This window comes from Xiphias gladius, chromosome 3 (assembly GCF_016859285.1).
Source record: "Xiphias gladius isolate SHS-SW01 ecotype Sanya breed wild chromosome 3, ASM1685928v1, whole genome shotgun sequence".
Classification (NCBI taxonomy): Eukaryota; Metazoa; Chordata; class Actinopteri; order Istiophoriformes; family Xiphiidae; genus Xiphias; species Xiphias gladius.
This window is the reverse complement of record NC_053402.1, coordinates 20,338,300-20,363,231: the sequence shown is the minus strand read 5'-3', so window position 1 is coordinate 20,363,231 and position 24,932 is coordinate 20,338,300. Positions and strand designations below refer to the sequence as shown.

The 24,932-nt window shown below is 43.3% G+C and overlaps 1 protein-coding gene across 3 annotated transcripts in view; it reads right to left on the bottom strand.

Annotated features, from left to right (window-relative positions):
* Positions 1–24,801, bottom strand: part of lasp1 (LIM and SH3 protein 1) — a 29,433-nt gene extending 4,632 nt beyond the window's left edge. Inside the window, exons 1-5 of one of the 3 annotated variants that reach the window (XM_040122461.1) lie at positions 24,526–24,801; positions 15,725–15,819; positions 10,416–10,500; positions 3,424–3,531; positions 682–757 (exon numbers count right to left, since the gene is read on the bottom strand). In XM_040122461.1, coding sequence (XP_039978395.1) covers positions 682–757; positions 3,424–3,531; positions 10,416–10,500; positions 15,725–15,819; positions 24,526–24,594 — 433 coding nt within the window. In that variant the 5' untranslated portion in view covers positions 24,595–24,801. Of the gene's footprint in view, positions 1–681; positions 758–3,423; positions 3,532–10,415; positions 10,501–15,724; positions 15,820–24,363; positions 24,450–24,525 lie in introns of those variants that run through there. The other 2 variants (XM_040122453.1, XM_040122470.1) reach the window with 2 other exon arrangements.
* Between the last annotated feature and the right edge of the window lie 131 nt (positions 24,802–24,932).

Here is a 24,932-nt window from a genome sequence, read left to right as displayed (position 1 = left end):
AAAAAAAATCACTCATTAAAACTCATTAAAATACTGAATGTTCATAATGTTGTTCATACTTATTACTTCAGAGTTGCTAAGTCGGCGCTTAGGCAAACGATCTTCCTGCTTGAGTAATGAATAAAACTGTTTGTTCATTTAAGTTCAGACTATCCAATATTAGAATTACTTTAATGATTGTGAAACACAGCAATGTCTACAGCTATGTAACTATTAATAGCTGAAGCGGGTTGAGAACAAGGCAGAGAACAAGTTATGACCAAGATCCCTGAGTTGTGTGACTAGGAAACACCCAGCCTGGGGAGCTCCAACGGCCTGTGGCAGGGACGGAGCCAAGCACAAGGCAGTAATTAGCGTACGTTTCCCAGAAAACCAAAATGCCTAAAGTAATTATGAGGCATTGAAGGGTTAAGGTTCGCCCAAATCACACAAAAAAAATTATAGTTTTCTTTCATTATTACTATCTAGTCACACGATAGTTTTGGTTTTATTTTTACTTGGGGGGGGGGGTTTGAGGGAACTAATCAATTCAGGTTGTAACAAAGTTTCTGAAAAACATCGTAAACCCGTCCCTCCTCCTGCCTACTATTTTTCTACCATTCTTACTACAACTACTACTGCTGCCTTTTTTTGTCTAGTGCTAAGTGTGAAAGTATGTTTTTTTGGGGGAAAAAAATGTACCTGGGCTGGGGCTGCTTGGTGGATGTGGGGCCTCTCCCCCCATCTTCCTCTTCTCAAACTCCTCATGGTACTTGATCTGCAAGAGACAAACCCAAACCGTGTAAGGGAATTGAGGTGGAGGACACACAACACGACCTGTACCTGGACAAGCAGCAATAAAATGGATGGATAAATGGATAGAAGGATTTCACAATTAAAAAAAATAGCCTTTTTATTTAAGGTCCACGTATGAATTTTATATAGCATCAGATGTCTGGAACAATGGTACTACTGTGATTTTCCAGCCAGTGTTTGCTAAAAAGACATACAAAACCATTTTATAAGTAAAATTACTGCCTACAGCAACCTAAAGAAAAACTCATGACGTTTTAAGATGAAAAAAAAAAAAAATGCTTTTTAAGACTTTTCAAGAACTGCAGATACCCTGGTAAGACCCTCAAATCCACAGGTGCAGTTTTATAACTAGGAAGCTGTCACAGTGTGTAGTTAACCGTCTATCCACCAGAGGTCTCCCACTCGCTCTCGAGCAGGCCTGCATTTGTGGTGATAGGTGGGGCGCGCCACTTACAGCAAAGCCTGGGGAAGTAAGCTAGACGCTGAGAGGAAATGTCATCTCAGCGGCCGGATGTACGGCGAGCTCAGCGTTGCATAGCAACCTTCGCTGACACATCAGGAAGCGCAGGTGAAGTGAAAAAAAAAAGGGAACAAAGTAGAAGCCTGAACGCTTAGGATGAGGGTGAGCCGGCTAGTTTCAAGAGGAAAGACTGAGAGGAGGAGGGGACGGGGAATCATATGACTAAGCACAACAGACTTAAATCGGTTTAAATGACCAATATCTCAAGCTTAAGCGAACATTTTGGTAAGAGCTTTTCGAATCCGTAAGTCAGAAACTGAGGCGTGACGAAACAAAAACTTCAGGTACAAAGAGTTCCTGGATCACCCTGCAGCCTCTCCAGCTGGTGTGACAAAGGCTGCATTCAGTGTTACAACGTGAAACAGGGCCACACTGGTGAAACTGAAACTGAGTGACTGCTCTATGACTACACTAAATAACCCGTCCCCCTTATTGCCAGGCTGATAACAGCCTGACTCACAGCGCCTTGGTCGAGACCTACAAACGCTGATTCTGTCCCCGCTGAAAGAGCCCACTGTGCCCGGCTGCATTAGCAAGGAGTGTGTTCACAGACTTGATGTGATGACGGAGTGTTTGTGAAGCAAGTGACTGGGAGAACACAGTGGCTGTTCTCGAGTGCAATATGCTAAGTGAGAGTGTGTGAGGGAGATTATTTTCGTTTGTTTTGAAGGAGCAGGTTGAACAGATAGTGTGTGTGTGTGTGTGTGTGTGTGTGTGTGTGTGTGTGTGTGTGTGTGTGTGTGTGTGTGTGTGTTTACAGGAAGTGTCAGGTCTGCTGCTGAACTAAACCCCCCTCCCCGCTACTTCTTTTTTGCTGCTTGACAAGAGGAAGGTGATGGGAAATGGAAGAGAGCGCGCCGAGAGCCAAGACAGAGCAAAAACCAAACCTAGACGAGCAGAGGTGAATGAAAGGCCCCACATCGCTGACACTCTGGCGAGGGCGCTGATTAAAGTGGTTTGTTTCTTAGTGTCCAGGGAAGAGAACAAAAAGGGAGAGAGATGTGGCATTCATCTGGAGTGGTTCCCTGATGATTGGCTGTGAATGACGCACTGATTGCAAGCAGATGCCGTGTTTATCAGTGTGACTAAAAACACTTCACGATGCGCCCCAATCCATCCCGCCATAACGCACTCGGTGGCTTGATGTGGCTTGTGTGTGCACACCCATAAATACATGTAATATATGTGTATCTTTTGCTGCCTTGCAAATTTCCTTGATCTCAGTCACGCAAGATCTTTCATCACATGAAAGCAGTAATTACCCATCACCCTTCATACTAATTACGCCATTAGTGAGGCCGGTGCGGAGCTGGTTATGCGTAACGACCTATGGCTCGTGTTTGTGTGCGAGTGTTTCGCATGGAAATAAAGGCCTTTAGGGCTAACTTGAGCAGTCTCGGGACATTTTCTACATCGCTGTTCTGTATTTACAGAGAAATGGCAAATCAATAACAGGAGCAGAGGGAAAGAGGAGGGGAGCGTGGAGGAGAATGCTCCATGTGGGAAAGTGATTTGAGGAGAATACCATTAATATAAATGAGGAGCAGTGTGACCAGAAGAAGCCCGGCCTTAACTGATGTCAGTGACTAGGTGGAAGGATGAAAGATACCTACAAAGTAAAAAACAAACAAACGAACAAAAAGCAACGTGCAAAATATGATGAAACTTGAGATGTTAATCTAGTGAAGCTCTGAGGCCTGAGATAGAGGCGTTGCAGCTAATATCAGGAAGCGAAGTAAAGGAAATGATCAACTCTGTAAAAGAAAACAAAAACCAAAAAAAAAAAACCCATATCTGTTATTGTTCTGGTGGTTTCTGCCGGTATTTATAACAGTGCCAACATCCGTTTTTAACTATGCACCAGGTAAGCATGACCTGCTTAAGCGTTAGCTTGAAGCTGTGATATCACCCAAAAGAGATTATAATCATATAAACTAATCAATTCATACCAGACTGGCTTCACACCGAGGGCTCCCAAACAGCACTAGAAGAGCCCTAAATGTTCAGTCTTTGTCAAAATATTGAGCTCTTCTGCTACGATTTAGAGAAATAAATGGACAGGTGGAGTGAGGGGTGATCCGTTTGGTGACTGTGTTGCTGCCACTTACATTGCTGATTTGATCCTGCGTTTTCTTAATTCTCTGCAGCTCCGGCGTGTCTGCGACCACGCTGAAACCTTTTCCTTTATTCTTCTCAAAATCCTCCCTGTAGAGAACCTGCAGAACGAGCATGATGATGTTAGAAACAAAGAGAAGGTCAAAAACACGCAGGGCGAGTAACACGTCACATTTTGAATGAAATGCGTGACACAGCCAGATGAACCACTTCAATGTGTTTGTGTGGTTCAACAAGGAAAATCCAACAAATGTAGCGCAAATGATTATTTATAGATACTCTGACCTAGATTCTTTCAACATACAGATACAGATCTGCTTGCTTGGAATGGCTATAGAATCATTTTCATTTCTTAAACATAAAGAATGTAATGTTTTTGTAATGTTTTTTTTATCTATAGTATCTGTGGCATCAGTTTCCACCTTATAAGTACTTGAAAATGGTTTTTGCAAATGGATCAGTCCCGAGCTTTCATGAGCTGTGCTATGGCCTAATAAAATACTTTTATAGCAGGAGGAAAATTATTTTACCGTTGACTTTATTGCAGCTTGACACCGTTAGATAACTAACATGAAAATCCGGAGAGGTCACCTCCAGTGAAATGAACATCCTGCTAATGTCTGTGGCATTTTCTTGACGGAGGATTGCCATAACATCTTAGCCTATATTTTCATTAAATGAAAAATAATAACAATAATAATTAAAATGCTACAATAAGCATTTCATTACCATTTCACTGTTTTGGCTTAGTCATGTGTGTCACTACAGATGTGAATTGTGATGATAAAACAACAAACTTGGTAAAAAATTCCGATAATGATATATATCAGCCGATAGTACTTTTTAAAACACAAGAATATAACCTTAGCAACAATCAGAGATTTATTTTATCAAATAATTGTGACCAAGATGCATGCTAACTGGGATATTTTACAGTTGAAAAATCAAATTGTCAGTGCTCTTGACGTACTATAGTGGTCAAATTAAAAATATCTCATTGAAAGGAGGCACTAATTAACAAATGCTTTTCAATGTAAGGAAAGGAAACTCAAATGGAACCGCGTGCTTCCTCATATTCATCCAGTTTTTAGCGTTTCTAACAAAGGTATCTGTTTCTAAGAGCTTCTGGGAAGAAACTGCACCTTAGCCTGTCATAGTGGTCCAATTAAACTTCTGTCAGCAAAAGATGACACTGTTCCCAAATTACTTCAAACCTTGTTTGGCAATTTTGGTATATATCAGTCTGGCCAATTTATCAGTCTGGCTCTTGTGACATTAGAAGTGACTGTAAGTGTGAGTTAGATGGAAGTGTCGAAACATCTCTGCAATGCTGGTATTTCCCCACAGCACACTTACTAAGCAAACCAAAAAGGTTTAAGTTCTGGGGCTGTAATAACTTTTTTCTTAGTAATAAACTAAGACTGACGTAAGCATTGTGAGTAAGCGTGTGTCTGCGTGTGTGTGTGTGTGTGTGTATTATGTGTGTGAGCAAAGCAAGGTTGGCTATACGTATATTGCATAGTCGTTTGTGGTGACAATTGCTTCCTGTTTGCTGGCGAGCGAAGGATTTACATAAAGGACGTGGCAGCAACCATATATGGTCAGAATGAGAGGTAGTGTATGACAAATAGAGAGAGAGAGACCGAGAGAGAGTGTGTGTGTGCGTGTGTGAGAGAGTGTGTGTACGTGCGTGCGTGCGTTTTTCCAGCCTTCCCACCCTATCCTGACCCTAAGGGCAGAGGAGGAAATGTCCAGCCCATGCAGCATCTGATGAGTATCAGAGCCTACAATGCATGGAGCCCCCCCCTCCCACTGCTGCCCCGCAGCTGATCTTGAGTACTCAAACCCTCAACTCTGCACACCGCTCTACAAACCTGAAACAGGAAGTGAGGTACGGGCTTCATTTTTAAGCTAAAGCAGTAGCCACACATTCTGGCTCTTGTCCTTCGGATCTCCTCGGCACAAGCGCTGACATTTCAACAATGACAAATCACTTAATTCCACCTCCCCACACCAAACCCTTATTCCTGCCTCCATTGTGACTGCACCGATTTCCTGCACTCTTCCAAGAAAGGGGCATGCCAATTACTAGGACACAAAGCTCCATCCCGCCATCCTGCTCTCCCACAACGTCCACATAATGTCTGACACTGCTTCACGGAGTGCTGACCAATCCTCCTCTCATCCCCCAACGCCTTGTGATGACGTGACATGGTTGTGATTCATGGATGATGTGTGTGTGTGATGCAGTGCGATATCTGCTGTCGCCCCTGGCGTAGACGTCCGCTGAGATTGAGTGAAAACTATACATGATACTCGTTCCAGGGGAAATTATAGATGGCTTTCAAGCCTGCGCACAAAGATAAGTCATGAAGAAGATTAATGTGGCCTCGACCCATCTTTGTCCTTCATTCTCGCTCTGCTCCCATTAGTCAACATATGATCCTCCCCCTATTTTTATTTCTCAGTCTGTCTCCTTTGTCTTTTTGGGTCTATGCAACAGCTTCTTCTCCTCCAATCACACCACTGTTTTCTTTCCCCACCCACACACCCTTAACACTCTACTTCTTATTCATTCATTCATTCATTCATTCATTCATATTTTACTGCCTCAACAGCAATAGACGCAGCCATCCCGTAGAGCTGGAGCTCTTCCCCTTTACAATCTCTCTCTCTGCTTCTATTTGCATTCCTCTAGCTTTCCTTCCTCTGGGGATTTCAGTTTTATCTCTTCCTTTTTCACCCTGCACTCCTCCCTCTCTCTGTGTTGGTGCCTTCCTGTCTCTTCCTACCCCCCCCCCCCGCTCCTGTGCGGCTCATTGTTCTCCCTCTCCTCCTCCCAAATTTGCTCTCTCCTGTTTCTTTATTTCTCTCTCTCCATCTTGTTTCTTTCTGTTTTCCCCCCGCAAAGTCTTCTAATGAGGTGTGACAATCCTCTACACTGCTACCATAGCAATAGGGTTCCCGTAGCAACACCGCAGCAGCAGCGAAGAGGGGCTAGATGGCCACCGTTCTCAACTAACCCAACTTCCTTATGCTGACATAAGAACACAACACAAAACAAAGTGTACAGAACAACAATACTGCCATAGCACACAATCGTCACAGTTCAAGAGGCTTCTTTCATATTGTCTAAACATATCTATATTAACTATATATGTACGTATGTGTAAGTAGTGTGCATTATGTCCAGTTTTTATTTTTTATATAATTTTAATTTTATATAATTTAGTGGAATCTCTTTGAAAATTAGAAAACAAGTAAAATGGGTGTAAAAATAAATAAATAAATAAATAAAAAATTCCATTTTAAAATACAATTTGCAACTCAAATATTCTGTAGTTTAACAGGAAGTTCTTCAAAAATGACATTTTCCTTAAAGTAGTCTGGATGACCTAAAGCACAATCAGCAGCTTTCCTCTGTTTAACGCCACTTTTTCTGCACGTTCTTTAACCAAAAGAATATTCTGTGCCATCTTTATCCATTAATCGTTTTACTCATTTAGACTTGATGCGTTTTTGTCATACTGTATATGACGATAGACTGAATATGTTTTGGTTTTGGACTGAAGGTCAAATAAAGCAAGCAACTTCGAATACATCTCCTTGAGCTGTGGTACATTATAACAGGCCTTTTTCACTATTTTCTCAGATTTCACAAGCAAGAAAATAATTAAGCAGATTAATTGATCATAAAAAAATAATCATTAGTTGCAGCCCTAAAGAGAGGACTCGGTTTACATTAAACTGGTGTCATTTTGTTGAAAGGGAGCTTTCTGATCATTAATCTTTTTAGACCTATTTCCTTTAAAAGCTTTGGGTATTAGTAAAAATCATAGTTTCCTGTCCACTGTGACCACTGTCCACAACTGCTACAGAGAAAATGACAGAAAACGTCACAAAGACCGACACTACTCTTTATTCATGATCACACCAACCCTTTGTGTCACACAAACGTTTTTTTGTGTATTATAAGCTCATTCTTAGGCTACTGTTTCTTATCAACCATTAGTATAATCACTGTCTCTTTGTGTGTGGTTGAGTGTTGATGGGGGGGGGGGGGGCTGTTAGGAGCCACAATCCATGTAGAAAAACACCATCTGTCACTCAATCCCTCAGTTATCTCCCTCCCGATATGACCACTACCCCCACCCCACCCTTTCTGACATACACGCACCCCAGACTCACATGCGGTGCTTGCCACTGACACTCGGATAAGATGACTGATGTGTCTTCTTTGATAAGCCCTGCCCACTCTCTGGACAACACTCTCCTCTACTACATGCTGAGAAAACAAGCTTCTCCTTCAGCTTTCGCCCACGGATCATTCCCTGTTATCCTTCCTGAGTTTTTGTGATTAATGAGGCTGAAAATGACTGAAGTTGGAGGGGCTTTTCTACTACGGTGAACTAAAACGGGCATTTTTGTGTAATTTTGCTTCAGAATGTGTTGTGAAGCATCCAATGAGTTTTTTTTCTGTAGTTATTTTGGTGATCACATTGATAGACGAGATCCTAGACCATTAAGGAACATACCCCAGACATTATGGCATGAAAAAGAGAAGTGAAACCTCACGACAGCCTCTAGGTTGATGATTTTCTGCCACTAGTTTGCCACCATACACAACAACATTTTATACCCACTCTACCCAATCTACTATTTGTTATTCTTCACTTAACTGCAGGCAGTTACATAGTGAAAACATTTTTAAAAGTCTTTTGGCGAGTATAAATCTCTCTGATTTTCTGCCAGAGGCATCTTTATTAAGGCAATAACACATGACCCAGTTCAGATGGATATTTTGGTCTGATGATTTTTTTTTTTTTTTTGTCTCAGAATATATTTGGGTCTCTGTTATTTTAGCTTCTGCAGTAACAGCTTTAGTGGTGTTTTCTGATCTAGATGGGTGAATGTTTGGAGAAAAACGGATTATTTGGGAGGACCAACTGTTAGTGAACTTTGGTGGCCCTGCAAAAAAAAAAAAAAAAAAAAAGAGACCAGCAACAAAGATGAAGAATAGTACATCAGCAGTGGCCACAGTAGCACTGCATTATGAGCCAACGTGGTGCGGTATAAAAAGCACAAAATGTATGGGGCTATAATCCAGTTTGCACATACAAGGCATACAATTGACCGCCACACACATTAACACTGGTGGAAGCACAGGAGCAAAACAAGAAGGTTGTTTTAGAAAGTAATCGTACCGTTTAAACAAGGATTGTTAAACTATATTCAACTTATTTTTGGGTCCTAGCATTATGGACTATGGGGTGTGTCAACAAACAAACCCCAGCCAAAACGCAGCCAGCCAATGTGATTGGAACACAAGCTTTCGTCGCCACACCCCGCTCTCTGGACAGATCTACTTACTTCTGATGAAAACACCTATGTCCTACACATATTCCAAAAGGGGCAAAGCTAATTTGGTTTCCACAAACAGATTCTAACAACACAGTCAAGTTTGGTTCCTATGGAACACATACCATTATTCCAGACTAACCTTGTTCTTATTAGGCCAATTTTCAGGCTGATATTAAACTCAAGCTTAGGCAGAATTACAATACACAACTGAAACTGTGCTCAACTCTGCTTTCTCCAGAGTTTACTTAAACTAAGAAGACTAGGTCAAAACCTAGTATATGGCTGGACCGCCCTTTATCTGTTTCCTTCTCTCCCACTGTCTGTGCTCCCATATACAGTAATTTAATACAGCCGAATTCCCCATAAAGCTGTTCTCACTTACATGTTTTTCTGTCTCTATTGTCAGACTAGGGAACAAGTATGAAATAGTGACAGACGCAGCCCATTGACATGACATGTTAACCAGCAGTCACTTCGAAGCGGCATTTCCAAGCTGCTGCTCTAAACTATTAAAATCCTGACTTTATAACTGCTACGGCGTCTGACAAAAATCACCACACACACCTGTTAAAGACAACGGCTTTGCTGTAGTTTCAGTTATATGTACTTGTAATATGATCGCTCAGTGAGAAAGAATCTCTTCTACGGAAAGTAGCCAAGGTTTGATGACGCAGTAGAAACTGTTTGCAACAATTCAATTCGAGCTAACAACAGCCAATGGGGAAACTCCAACTACTCGGCTGGCTGACCAATGGTGTACTGTCAACTCAGTCAGGTGGCATTCGGCTGACCAGTGGTGTAACTCTATCGGTCAGTCAGTCAGACGGTCAGTCACGGACATTCACGTTTATAGGGCTGGCCATGCTGCTGCGGTCCAGCCAAAAAGGTAAAAGGGGCTTATATTCAGTCTTAAGGGCATTAACACTGCAGCACTTTCTTTTGTAACAAGTACTGTGGTTCAACTAGTGCTAAAAGGAAATGAAAGTGTTGTGAAACAGATTTAAGTCCTATTTGACATTTCAAAACTGCATTACTTTCTAATATTATTGAAGAGGAACTAGTATTTTCGTCCGTTTCTAAAAGACTGAAGCGATAGCCTCTTCTTCCACACTGGAGTGGGACTTTGAACCTCTGAAACAAATAAACCAATATTCTTGTATTAGGACTGCTCATCTCTGAGGCCGTGTAACACATGGCCAGAACATGTTTTTTCTTTTTTTCTTGGCGATAGCTTTTTGTCTCTATAATATTTTAGTTATCATAATATTCCATGGCCATGGACCTCCCAGCCCTCTATTCAAGTCGCTTACTTGTCCATTGTGAATCAATTTCATGCTTGACTTCTCACGTGTGACTTAAAGCCGTGAGCAAGCAGTTATCTCGAATGCTCTAATGAGGTCTGAATTAGACTGATAATGTTATCTGAAAGTTGGCTTTGTGAAAGTACTTACTCCCAAATCAATTTTTAGGGTTAACTCACGTCAGGCTTTTCAAATCAAGCATATCTTTTTATTGCCTTCTTTGTGGAACAATGCCAAGATGTGAACAAACTGTGTGTGTGTGTGTTTCACATCCAGAGTTTGGTTTAGCTTCTACTACTTCAGCTAATGGCTCAAAGAGTTACCTGGCTCTGCATCTTGCTCTGCTGTTTGAGGCGGAGGTTCTCTGGAGTGTCAGCCACACAGGTAAAGTTTGTCTTGGGGTAGTGTCTGTAAAATAAACACACAAAACAGCAAAGTCAGTACACAGTAAACACACAGAGGCAGATGCCAGCTTTTACTCAGACTCCCACTGTGACGCTCAAGCCTAGACTCTAAGAGAAAAAAAAAGCATAACTCAAGCAGTGTGCAGTCTGCGGCCCCACAGTGGGGGCATTTGTTATTCAAGGTGGTCCTGAGATTGAGTTAGGAGCCCCTGTAGACAAAAGGCATGTCAGTATAACACACAATGCTTTGTCAGTGGGGGCCCAAGGTAGTCTGAAAAAGAGGAAATGCAGGCAGGGGCTGTGTGGGGGGGATGAGAACCTCAAGGCTGCAGAGTTTTGGAGGCGAGCCATAGCAGGTGTGGAAAAATCTTTCCAAGCTTACGAAGCACAGGCACGCGCACACACATACGAGCGTGCACATACGCGCGCGCACGCGCACACACACACACACACACACACACACACACACACACACACAGGCCCATAGAAGACAACAGGAAGAGAAAAAGCATGCAACAGACAAAGCAAAGGGTCAAAGAGACAGTGGGCGAGTGTGGATTATGTCATGGGCAGCCCCCTTCAGCAGAGCATGAAGGCGCGTCTCTTTTCTGAATGGATTCTGGACATTTTCTTGACAGCCGCAGACCCATAACCACCCGACCTCCTACTGCTCAGAAGAAAATGCTCATCCTGAAACAAATACAAATATACACAATTAAGCATGAACGTGCATCTTCCAGGCAGACATGCAGCACCCCGAGCATCATTCCAGAAGCCATTCATCACACGCTTACTTATTGATTGCCCAAACCGCTGTCAAAGGTTTGTGTGTGCAAAGCATAAGTCAGTGTTTTTATACACTGGAGGCATCTGTGCACAAGTATCTTTGAGATCCACAAATAGTGGTGCCTCCCAGTTCAGTGTGGTCCTTGAGGCAGCGAAAACACATGGCTCAAATCCAGCAGGAGAGGAAGAGCCCCTCACAGCTTATCTAACAGCTCATATGGACTGCAGTTCCCAGCCTGCCCTGGGGGCGCTGGGTGACCTCAAAAATCTTCAACCACTATCCGTGCCTCTGGGTAACCCATTTAGGCAATATGCTTGCCATTTCCTTGACAACATGGCAAACAAACTGAATTAGCATTTGTCCTGATGTGATCATGGGATTTTTTAAAAATTAAGAAATGGGTTGTGGTTGACATATTTTACATAGAGCCCTGTTAAAAAAAAGAAAAAAGATATGAGCCACTTTGAAGAAACCCCAACGATAATTTGAAAGAGTGGGAAGCAAACCATGAATGTAGTTAGATCCAAACAAGAGCAGAAGTTGACTCGAGATGGCGTGATACACAACAAGCACAAGCACTTGATCCTTGCTAGAATCCATCCCAAAACATGCAGGTCTTCGCACACAGGCTGTTACAACTGCCAGCACTCATTTGCCTGAAACAGCAGCTATCTGTAATATTCAGATGTAGTGGTTATCTACGCTAGCGGAGCCCGGGAGGGTGGCAAACAAGGTAATCAAACAATGCAAATGAAGCTACTCTTCATAAAGCAAAAGATGTTTTCCTATAGACACATCACTGTCTTTCATTTTTTTGTTATATACAAGTGGCCGCTGCCATTTCTGAATGCAAACAGCCATAATTATCCCTTACACCTTAAATGAGTATGCAAAGTAGGGCTAAAATGAGGCTACGCTATCTCCATTAATCAATAATCACTTTGCATCACTTTGCCTGAAAACCCTTGCTTCTCTGAGACAGTGGGTGTGTGGCTTGAACACCCACCCTCTGCCTCAACATCTGTGTTCACAGTTTTCCTGTCATCTATAATGTGTCTTTAGAAACTGTCCTTGCACTTAAGGATCAGTAAAATTGCTATATAAACATACAACAGGGTTGCAGATACGGGCTTGGTGATGAGCTTGTAATGTGTGTCTGTGTGTGGCCATGCTTGTGTTTTTCGTGCCTGTTTGAAGGTGTGAGTGAGTCACACGAACACTCATCTGTCAGGTTGTATAACAAGGTAAAAAGCCGTTGACGGGATTGGGTGACACATGCACAAACTCGGTTAGCCCTGTGAACACTAGAAAGGGAGTGATCAAAATGGAGGGGAGGCGCGGCTGGGCTGTAGGAGTGAGGGTGCCACGCGTGTAAACACACACGCACGCACGCACACACACACACAAACACACGCACAAAACACACGCACAAAAAAACGCCTACTGTGCCGGAGGAGAAGTCTGTGTGCATTGTTGGACCAGGAGATGTTGTGGCTGGCTTGACCCTTTAACACCTGGAAAGGTTGTAATGCATCATTCAGGTTGAACATTTCATCTGCATGTACATATCATCCAACTCAACAAGTTTAATGACTGACTGGGGAGCAGGTGATTGGGAAAATCTTGACACAAGTGTCATCCAAAAAAAAAAAAAAAAATCACACATCACAGCAGAGGAGCAGTAGTGGCAGCATTAAGGAAGGACAGCTAGCAGATAACAGGAAGAGATATCTGCTGTACATGATTGGCTGAATCCGGTATATAGCGAAGCTTATACATCAGAGTTCATTTGATATTTTACTGACTAGGCATCTCTCTGCTGGTCAGCCTCCAACGAGGAAGACTCCTTCCCAGACGAATACAAAAGGCAGCCCAAACTAGCAGGCAAGCAGCAGTGTCACATCACATTGTGAAAGTCATTTTAATCTTGGCTGGTCACTCATTAACGACATATTAACAAAATGACCTCGAGCTAGTGTTACATGGAGAGAAACTGGCAGGCATTGTAAATGGCAAGTTTTAATAGCACCACATTGATGCTCAAATCAATGTCAGACTGTCAGTCATTAAGGCACTGTCCCACCGATGGCTCCCACAGTCTCCAGGGGAAATGAAGAATTTTCCTGTCTACTTATCTGCCCTCCTAAATCTCCCACAATCCCCTTCTGTGACTCTAGCATCTAATCAGGGATGGGATTCTCAAGGAAGAGGTGGGTGGGAATACAGCGAAAACAAACAACTCCCATATCAATTACTAAGGACAAATATGGAGGAGTAATGATAAAGTAGTTATCCCACAGAATAATAACAGAGAATGTAACCTGCATTCCCTCCCTGAAGCGGGAGGCTCTTCCTCTGATGATGTTTACTTGAACGTAGCTTGTTTAAAAACAAACGGAAAGAGACATAATAAACAGCCTCTAAAGGACCTCGTTCCTGCTGGCACAGAGCGTGGGGGGGGGGGGTCATCGGAAGCAGGAATGGGAAAAGAAGAGGCCACTTTACTCTGTGCAAACAGAGGTGATAAGAGAAGGACACCTGCTGCAGATGGTCAATGCCTTGATGTAGATGTCAAAGACTGGACGTAGGGACAGGGTCACAGTGAGACATTAAACCAGGAGAACAGATTTCAAGAGAGGGATGTTCCCTACTAACAGTAATATTCATTTAAAAAAAAAAAAAAATCACTATATCCTATTTTTATATGAAGCTTATAATTAGGTTTTCATTTGTTATGGCTAATTAGACCTCTGCTCAGGCTGACGTTGAGCAAAGCTATGCTGAGAATTTGCTGTGGTCACCGAACCTCATACTTTAATGGAATTATAAATGGTGTAGCAGGTGCACACAGGCCATCAGGATAGTCAGGGAGAAGTCCCAGCCAAAACAACTGATATGCCTGCTTGGGTGTAACATGGGTGTAACATGGGTGTAACATGGGTGTGGGGCTTTAATTGCTACATTTATAACCAATGGTGCTTTTGACATGTCACAGTAGGGAAAGCACAGTTGTAAGTAATAAAATTAATAACATTCGGTTTAGGGTCCTGGTATTGTGCATGCCGGCTCAATGTCACACTGCCATGGCTTTTTGTTAACCTGTGCTTTTCCAACTATGACAAATATCTGCCGTGAAAAAAGGCTCACTGCGTGATTTTTCCAGCTTACATGTGAGGACAGATGGACACGCTCACCTGTGAGTTGGGTGCGCTCCAGAAACATATAGACACATTTGTTTAACCTGGAAATTATTTACATGAATGTATGGGGTTATGCCACTTCATGGAGCTGGAAATGTTCCAACCTGAGAGAGAAATGTGCAGTTAGCCAGAGTGGTGTGACTCCATTTCATGAAAATGTCGAGCCAGGAAAAAGGTGATTGATTCAAGGAAAATTAGGGAAAGTACTGGGGTTCCTGGTAACATTTGAAATCAGTCACACCGTCTTTGTGTGTGGTGTTATCTAGCTGCAAACACCTGCACCGTACATGTTTGTTTGTGGCTTTTAGGTCCCACCATCAGCTAGGCAAAAAGGTAATCTAGGCGCACACATATGGACATGAGTATAAAATGTTCCTTGAAAATATTCCTTTCTAAAAAACAGACAGTTTTCCCTCATGTACTACAGGGAGATGGGGGGGGCGACAAAAAAAACAACAAAAACAAATATAATGTCATGTTATTTCACTCCAGGCTTGACACAAATGACTTATCCCTGGTATTAATCATGAAAAATGCTATCGACAGCTGACCACAAGCTAGCGTACTACCACAGAGTTACTACTAGGGCAGAAAATGACAATGCTAGCATGACGTCTCTTGATTTATTTTTCCTGGCGATAAAATGGCATTTCGGAAAAAATGCAAAGGCAAAAAGCCTGTCAGAACATGAAGCAACACCTTCCCCCTGCATTCTCTCTCAGAGCATGCACTCACTCTCACAAACACACAAAAGAAGAGGAGAAAATCATTACAAGTAATGGGAGAGGGGGATTCCATGGATTCCTGATGAGCCTTCAGTGTCTGAGTATGTGCTGAAGCGTGAGTGGACATGCTAGTTTTCAGTGTCCGCCTGTGTCACTGCAGAGGAACTTCAGGAATTTCCTTTGTTGATTGCCCCCCCCCTCCCTCCCAAATGAGGAGGAGGAAGAGGGAAGGAGGCACTTTCCCACACCACATATAGGCCTTTTTTCTGGGGGGGGGGGGCTCGAATAGTGACAGCTAAACAGCAGAGAAGGGAGAGAGGGGCCGTAGTTGGGTTGCAACATGCACACACAAGCACACAAGCACGTGCACACACACACACGCATATAGAGAGTCCTATTTCAGTTTGTGGGAAAGATTAAACACTGCTGTCAGTGTCTTTGGGATGAAGGCTGAATCAGTTTAGTATAAAACATGAGACTATCATACAAAAAAACGATGTGTTAGGGACAACTTACGCATTGCAGTATGGTCTCTTCTCAAAGCCTTTGTAATTCTTCATGTTTAGAGTCATTTTGCAGACCTCGCAGCTGAAGCATCCTTTATGCCAGTACTGTCAAAAACAAAGAGAGAGAGTACACAAAATGTTAAGGACGAGGATATATGAGACATTTGTTTCCCCTTAATTTCCCCAAAAGGAGAACCTACAAAAACACAAACACACAATAACACTGACAACAACAACAAGCACAGGGAAGCTAATTCAATGAGCAAGGCCAGAACTAATTTCTGTTCTCTTGCAGTTTCACAGGGACAGGAGCTGGATGCAGAAAGAAAGAGCAGTGACTGTGAGAAGTGTTTAAAAAAAGGTGAAGCAATCTGGGAACACAGTAGTTTGTGTATGCTTGCACTGAACAGTTACAAAAAAAAAAAAAAACAACTTCCCCTTTTGCTTGCAAGCTGAATGGTAGTGGTATAAACTAAATGAAAAGACTTTACAGAGGGACCGTTAAATTTGTATCTGCGTTATCGCCGTCTCAACTGGTAACGTCAGTTTTCCACACCTACATTATTAGATTATGATCTCGGATGTCATATTCGCAAAATGATAAGTCTTTGTTTTCTACGAATACATCAACAGAGGTTGTTCGTAGTTGGCGCTGCAGAAGCTGTGCCCGTTTTGAGAGCCACCTTTTGACTCTTCTTCTGTTAGTCTGTTCATTTCTGCAGGCCTGCATGTTTCTGTTGCTCCTCTATCCATCTTCGTAAGAGGCCGTGACTCTATCTCCCTCACTACCCTTTCTCCCTTCCTCCCACCCATCCGCCCTCTCGCTTCCTTTCCTTTTCTCTCCTGGCACTGGGCTGATCTGTGGCCTGAGGGTTCAAAGACGGATTGAGGGAGGGAGGACTGGAGAAAACTGGACGGAGGGAGGAAACATGAAAGGAAGGAGCTGGAGAGAGCGAGAGGAAAGGAGCAAGCAGGGGAGGGGTGGGCATGAGAGAGAAAACGCCAGAGTGTGAAGCAATGATCTGGCTGCTCCTGCTATCATCGAGGGAAGGGAGGGAGGAGTGCAAAGACACAGGGAGGGAAAGAAAGAATGGGAGGAAAAGAAAGATGGAGTCCTTATTAACAGGGCCTCAGGGTGCTCTGCAATCCCTCTTATTCTTTCACCCACACTTTATCACTTTCTACACCAATTGCCCACACGCAAAAGAATAATCTTCTAAACAAACAGTGCAGGACAGATGATTCAAAACAGAGGAACAAACCTGCAGACACACATCAAAGTACAACACCACTTTCTCAATGTTTCTCTCATAAGCACATGCAAAATGCAAGTTTGATTCCACACATTCTTCTTGGGTTAAGAAGCGGCCAATGCTGACAGAAAAATCCATCATTCCCCTCCGTGCAGTGATGCAGTTTGATAACGTAGCATGTGTTTCAGCAATGATTCACAGCTGGGTATAAATCACCGGGATGCATAGGTTTGTGAAAGCTGCAGATGGACAGTGGACGGCGCACACACAGCACATCGAGCATTTCACTTCAGACATCCTCTCTGAATGATCTAAAATAGGGTTTCAGGCTAATTTTAAGAACAGTCTTGTCTGTTCTGTCTGGACGTAATGGACCACACAGGGTGGTATGACAACAGGCAAGTGTATGTGTGTGGTTGACATGGGTGTTCGTAGCTGTGGGCCAGCAATATTGTGCCGAGGTATAAGGAAGAGGAGGCTCACAGTGAAAACCAAGTCTGGGCTCTGTTCAGCGGAGCTGTGAACAAGAGCCAGACAAACTGGGCCAAGCCTTCGAATGCAAACTCCTTATCCCACTACGGCCTGATCAAGGCCTGAGGGAGTTGCAGATGGACACATCATGTAACTCTTTCCATTGCTCTCCCTCTCCATTGTTTTGGCTGTTACTGCAATAGCAAATCCCTTTACAAACAGCAGCATATTGCAGGCAGATTCCATTTCCTGTAGCTTCAGCTGATTTGCAGCTGCGGTGGCTGCCATCTTTGCATCCACACTGTCTGGTTCATCCGCTTGGTGGTAGGTGAACAACGGCCCAGTATGATATTCTCCCCCACCACTGTTACCCTCTTCTCGTTTTTCCATATCTGTAACAATGGCAGAACGTGTATAAACTATCAGACTAATCCTAATAGAGAAGTGCGAATGCAAATGCTTTGGGAGAAAGGTGAGCCTATCAGCTGAGCATGGACTTTGATACTACATGTTGTTTCCCAGAATAAATATTGACCTTGGGTCTGTTCAAGAGAACAAGCCTGCTGAACTCAACTGTTTAGCAAAGCGTTCCTAAGCCTCGCCCAACCTGCTGACCCGCATTCCACCAGGACAGCCCTCGTCACCCCTCCCACCTTCACATGGTTAACACGACCCTCTCAGGTGAACAGACACCCAGCTCAAACTGCCTCTCCGATGAACAAATAACAGACAGAGAGCTCTAAGGACACACTGGGATATGATCACTCAGGCCTCATTTGGAGGTAGTCAGGGCCGCATGTGTCCACATTTGCACTACGCTGTGAATATTAAAAACTTAAATACGTCCCTCACACCATAAAAAAGGTCCACTGCAGGCATATTCTCTAACTATATGGCTGAACATACGTTTTAATTTTTTTCAGCTCAGCAGTGGTTACAGTTTCCCACAGATAAAATCAAATGTGCAAAGGGAGTTGAAATATAATCACAAATGGTCACTCCTGACACATCTGAGACACATTCTGATGCCAGGCATGAACCGCCACCCATCTCCTAATATACAGTATCTGGTAGGGATACATGAGGTCTTGGACTGATATTTGGTCTAGGTGAAGTCAAATACATGCCAAGGGGAAAGGAAGGGGCAAACAGAGGTGTGGGGGCAGGCAACATCCCACATGTGTGTTAGAGAGGCCATCCAGCAGTTAGCCTTGTCCAGCTCCAAGAAAACCCGGCTCTTGGGTGCTGAGGCAGGATCTGGCAGTCAGCTGGAAAACGAGGACACTGCAGACACGGAGCCCTAGAAATAAAACACCCATTTAAAAAAAAAAAAAAAAAAGCGGCACTGTCTCCCTGCATCAGAGCAGCTCAAGGGCACATGTGTATGTGTGTGTGAGTGTAACTGTGTGCTTGTACATGTGTGAATTACTGTATGTAGGTTGTATGTCTCCGCGTGTGATGCATGTGTGTCATCGGGGATCGAAGGCTCCAATCAAGAGCAAAGATGCTCAGTCAGACTCATAGCTCCCTCTCAGTGAGAACCGAATGCAAGTTGGCCTGTACGGAAACCCTGCAGCTATGTGGGAGGCCAACCCAACTTCAGACACCATGCATGCACACACATTGCACACAGAGGGACGGGTAGTGAGAGTCTGACCGGGAGTGTGCTCTCACATACTACCTACAGACTGATAGGAAACAATTTAGGGCTTAAGGCATTAAAATGCTGCAGGCCTGTTGTGTCAAGCACTTCCTATGTCAGCATCCACTAACCACAGCGACACATTTACCAAACCGCCATTGTCATTTGAATTTTACAGATTGAAATAAGTGCTGCAACCCACAATTTTCAGTATCAATTACTCTGGTATTTTCTCGATCCATTGATTAATCGTTCGGTCGATAAAATGTCAGAAAATGGTGAGACATTTACTGTATATTTTCTCAAAGCCCCCGGTGATGTATTAAAATGTCTTGTTTTGTCCAACCAACGTTCCAAAACCCAAAAGATATTCAGTTTACTTTCCCAGAAGACTGATCCAACTAGCAAATATTCAAATTTGACAACCCACAACCAGAGATTTTGGTGTTTCTTTTTTCTTAATTTAAAAAAAAAAAAAAAAAATTACTCAAAAACAATTAATTGGTTTTTATAACAGCTGCCAATTCATTTCCTGTCAATCGACTAATCGTTGCAGCTCTAGTTGGAAACATTGGTTGGGTACCAACCAAGGGATTTTCAGGGCAAGACAAATTCACAAGATCTTGGCTGGTGTTGCTTTCTATACTGATTATTTGAGGCTTTTTGACAATATCATGCCACTTATAGATAAAATTGTGTTAAATGGATTTGCACACTCCAGTCCTCCGATAATCACTACATTAAGCTTCAGAGGAATTGAGCTCCTTATAAAACTGAAGGACATCCCCTGGGACCCTGATGAAAGGTCTCATAACTCTTGGACCAATCGTTAGCAATTAACTTCAGACTAAACCACTTTGTTTTCTGCCTTTAGAGGCTGATTAGGGCCACAGTTTGAAAGATGCTGCACTGGCTCTTTGACTCTAACATTTATTTTAAACCAATAGTGGTTAAATAAAACAAAAACACCATCAGACACACACACACACACACACACACACTGGGCCATTACAGCAACTTACTCTGTCTATGTGTGAGCAGGAGAGATTATTCTTGCGTAAGATAGTACATGCCTATAGACACAGTGTCCACATCTGACTGGTGCTAATAGAGAAAACTCTAACTCATTAAAGCACGTTGTTTAATTATTAGCCTACCTGATGCGATCAATTTTCACCCAAGCTTTGTTGCTGGGAAGCAGGCAGACAGTGATTTGAACATACTATGCTAGAGTAGAAAATGCACTTAACACACTTTCCAAACCACTCCAGACTGTGCTGTGCACTTAGTTACTCACACATATTGCCACCCAAGCATGAGATGTTCAAAAACACAGTAAAGGTGAAATGACAAGCACTTCCACCTCATCATAAATCATCTGTATGAATTAACTTTACAAAAATGCCCTATTATGTTACCATTGCAGTGAGTAAAACGTTGGCCCTGCCTTCATTTACGTGAATTCTATTTTAAGGCAGTTCAGTTTATTTGTGGGAGTAAAAATAAAGATGTGATAAACTGGAAAAGCAAATATAACATGTGCACTAGTTCCTTTTTCTCTGATAAAAATGTGCAAAGGAGAAGTACCTGGCTGCCCACTGTGGCGTCAACACCTCAGGTGATTTTGACTGTAATGCATGTTGGTGACTGTGAGTCATCAAAAGGGAGGTGGCTGGTGGTGTCTGGACAGATTCCTCACCTCTGGTAGCAGTTGGACAGCATGAATCAACACTCAGAATAATCTGGCTAAATATAATGAAGGCGGTGGACATATTCCTCTCAAACTGGGGTTAGGAGAAAAGCGTTCACACGGGACCATGAGAGGGTAAATGCAGGCAAATGCCCCCCCCCATTTAAATTAGAACGACTGCACAAGACTGTTTAATGTTTGCAGAATTACAGTATTTGCGTAAGACTGAAATATAAACAGTTTATAGTTTAGCATTTACATGAAGCATAATTTTCTACAATCTAGAAAAAAGCTTCAGTGATTTCAAATTAGACCAATTTTTTTAAAAACTTAATTTCACATGACTGTCTGCATATGAGGATGGGGTGCGTTTTTATGCTCTTACATACAGCTAAGACTGTACAGAGCTGCACAACTTGAATACTGTACGATTCTGACCTTTAACCCCCTTTTCCTGCAATTTCCTGGGATTGAAAAGCAGCAGCACAATTGGAGCTCACATCATAACCAGAAATCCCACACTGAAGCCAACCAACACACTGACCATTTTGGTAGCTAAATAATAAAAATGGACGGAAAAAGCACAGAACTGCAGTATGTCAGATACATCAGTGCGTGAGGCAAATGGTGTATGAAATCTAATTGCTACACACACTTTTGTTAATGCCAACCGTGTCAGAACATTGGAGATCATGGGAACCAATACGTGCCGCCACTGCTACCTACCCGACTAAATCTTTAAAAGAAACACTTCTTTCAAAGTTAATAAGACACTTGTTAATATTTAGTCAAATCCCCCCCCCCTGTAGTTGATCATTCTGAGTATAACATCAGAGAACAAAAGCAAGACAGTCCAGTCCTTGAAACACGGTGCCATTTTCTCCTCGGCCGACGCTGTAAAAGCCTTCAGTGCCCAGCTGGCCTTTGTCCATCCATATTTCTTTTGACTTTTTTCTCTATCAACGGGCCGTTTCGTTTTGAGGGAGGCTGGGACTTATCTATGAAACCTGGTGCCAAGCGGGAGATTTTTTTGTTGCTTAAAAGCTATATCTGAAACAAGCAAGTAAGCCCTTCCGCAGAAAAGAAATTGCGCCAATACCAAATATAAACATTAATCAAAATGTTTTGACATTGCTAACATAATCAAGAGCCAAAAACACATTTTTAAGAGCCAGCAGCAATGTCTGTGCTTCATACTTACAGGATATAAGGTTAAACTGTCAGACCCCACAAGTCCATCCCTCACATTATTTATAGACATTTCAAATACTACGTTCACTGAAATAGTATCTGATTTACTACCCAGGAACCAGTTATACTACTTCATTATCTATGGCATAATGTATGTGTGTAAGCCGCTGTTGAATATGAATAAATTATATGAAGTGATTTAGAAGGGCTGTATCTCTCTACCTGCAGTAAGAAACGGGGTCTGTGATGCAGACACACAAAATGCAGACAGCACGTAGAGATAGTAATTACACAGACACTCCAGCAGAGACGAGTGTTTGAGTGAGGGATGAGCTTAAGTCTAACCACTCCGCACAGATCTCTCAATTTATCTTGAAAATACACACTTCCCAAGTGCTGAAAATGGTTCTTAATCTTAAAGCGACACCCATGCAAATAATTTCACCCAAATGTGACCTGGTCGCATCTGAGGCACTGGTTAATAAAAATAACGCATTACTTCCTTGTTACTAAGTTTTATTGGCTGCGGTTCAACAGTTGTCCTCAACTCAAGTCACAAACAGCCTACTGTGAGAGACATGGGCTTGATACTCGAGTCAGATATGCAGCTCTAAACTCCTTACTATCAACACGTATTTTAAGTATCAAGGGGAAGCCAAGTAAGAAGGCAGAACCGCCTCGAACAAGATCCTCAACCGAAATTCACTTCCTGTCTTTGCATGTGCCTGGCTGCCCGCTCCCTCTGCTGGGCCCAGCCCTGCTATACTGGAATTCATCTGTCAGACAAACAAGCCACTGTGGCTCAGCCTCCCCACAGAGGGATATTATATTAGAGGACGGTCAGGTGAAGGTATTCATCAGTGGCTGAGAATACCAATGCAGCAGCGGCGGCAGAACCCTTGACTCTCCTGCCTTCACCTGAGCCAGCCTAGCGCACGGAAAAAAAATAACCAGCCACTGGCGAGGGGGCTGCATTAAACAGACGAGAGTGGCCGTATGTGTGTGTGTGTGTGTGTGTGTGTGTGTTTGTGTGTGCCCCACGGAGAAGGAAGAGGGGAGGTTGTTTTGGCGTGTCTGAAGGGGTGAGCGCTGATGCGGAATGGCAGCAAAGACAGACGCCAGGCTACTCTCCTGTGCTCGGCTCAGAGCAGGGAGACGGCTCAGCAGGCCTCTGACAGAGCACGTTTTATGGGAGTGTCTGTCTGCTGGAATGCACTCCGCTACAGGGCCAGATTCCACAGCACGTTCAGGGTGTACTTGTGGCATTTTGGTTCTCATCAATACCGGTCTCCTAACACGTTAGCATGACTCGTAATGTTAGGCTTGCTTGGATCGCCTGTGCATGAAGAGGGGTTCTGAGGTAAATCCATTCCAGCCCGGAGCAGTTTGGGGAAAACATTAGTCATGGTGCATTCAAGATCACATCCATGCAGCAGAGCAGCAATGCATTCAATCAAGAGCTGATGTTACTTTAGATAATGTGCTTTGTGTGCTCTCTCTCTCCACGTTCCTCATCTGTCAACCCTAGCAGATAAGCGAGGTGTCGACAGGGATCGATTTTCAATACTCACGTCCAATAGACAAATGATCTACTTTGGTAAAACTATGTAAACATTTGTAAGCTATTTATATGTCTGGCAAAGCAGACCCCACCCACCCTGTGAACTAAGTGTGTTGCATGTATGCTTTGCCTTGTCGCAAAGTTACAGACCAACGGATTGCAGCAGCATTAAATAAATGCAATATGGTCACCTTTACCCTCTCAAAGCTAAAGGAGACACAGGAAGAAGATGTGCAGCACCAATGTTGACTCAAATGGTTGCTCTCATGTGAATCGGTGACCTCGACTGAATCACTGTGGGTAAAACTGATGGGATTACCACCTTGGTTGAGATTAATCCACCGCTTTTGACTGAAAACTAATCATCCCTGCGTTGGATTAGCCAGCGAATTGGACACAGGCATCAGTCCACGCCGCTTTCAACGGTGGCGGACGCGAAAAGCTTGGTTGTGGGACTGTAATATCCCATAAAGGAGTTTAGAAGCCCTGTGTCGTTTGATATTTTTTTTTTTTAAAGGTGAATCCCTAAACCGCAGAATACGTCGTTTTCCGAGAAAGGTTCGAGACGTTATCAACCCTTTTTCTTCCAAGGCAGCGGTGCGAGCCAGGCCCAGATCAGCCTCGGCTGTCGGAGGCACCGTGAGGCGCTGGTTTAGGGTAGATCGGTATCGCTGCCTCAAGCCATTGTCTTGACAAAAAAAAACGTAATTATACATTCTAGTGACTTTAAAGTAGCACAAGAGCTACATTCAAGGGGGTAATTTCGTTTCGGATCCCGTGCTGTTTAGCCATCGCCTCCCAGGCGGTAGCTAGCTGTTAGCTTGACTAGCGAGCGAAGTACCTGTCCTGTAGGGGTGTTCGATTCATTCACAAAAATACGTGAAATGCGTCGATTTAGGAGAGCAGAAACAAGTTCGGTTAGGGTAGAAGAGGAGGAAGGCCCGTCGAGGCTGTTTTTAAAAAAAGAAGAACATAAAGTAGGACGGTTTGACCATGCCCTTACCTTGTCCAGACAATTCACTTTTTCCGTTGGGTAAACGACTAGATTACATCTGCTACACAGCGGATTCATGTTGGAGGAATGCTCTTCTTGCTAGTTAGCACAGAAACCGCCAATGATGCTGGTCGTAGCCGTGTGCTGTCGAGTTTTCCGCGTAAATATAAAAAAAAAAAAAAAAAAAAAAAACTAGCTATGGTGTGCGATGGCGATCGGTAGCAGACCAACACCAATCTAGTTGTGTGTAGCAAATCCAGTAGGTTGTTGTTGTCGTTGTAGCCGCACAGCTGGCTGTCAGTCCACTAACCAGACACGGAAAGCGCGCTCCCGCTGCCCTCCTCGCTCCCTCCCTCGACTGCGCGTGCCCGAGCAGAAAGGCAAGAGGTAGTGTGGGAGGTACTTTTTTTTTTTTT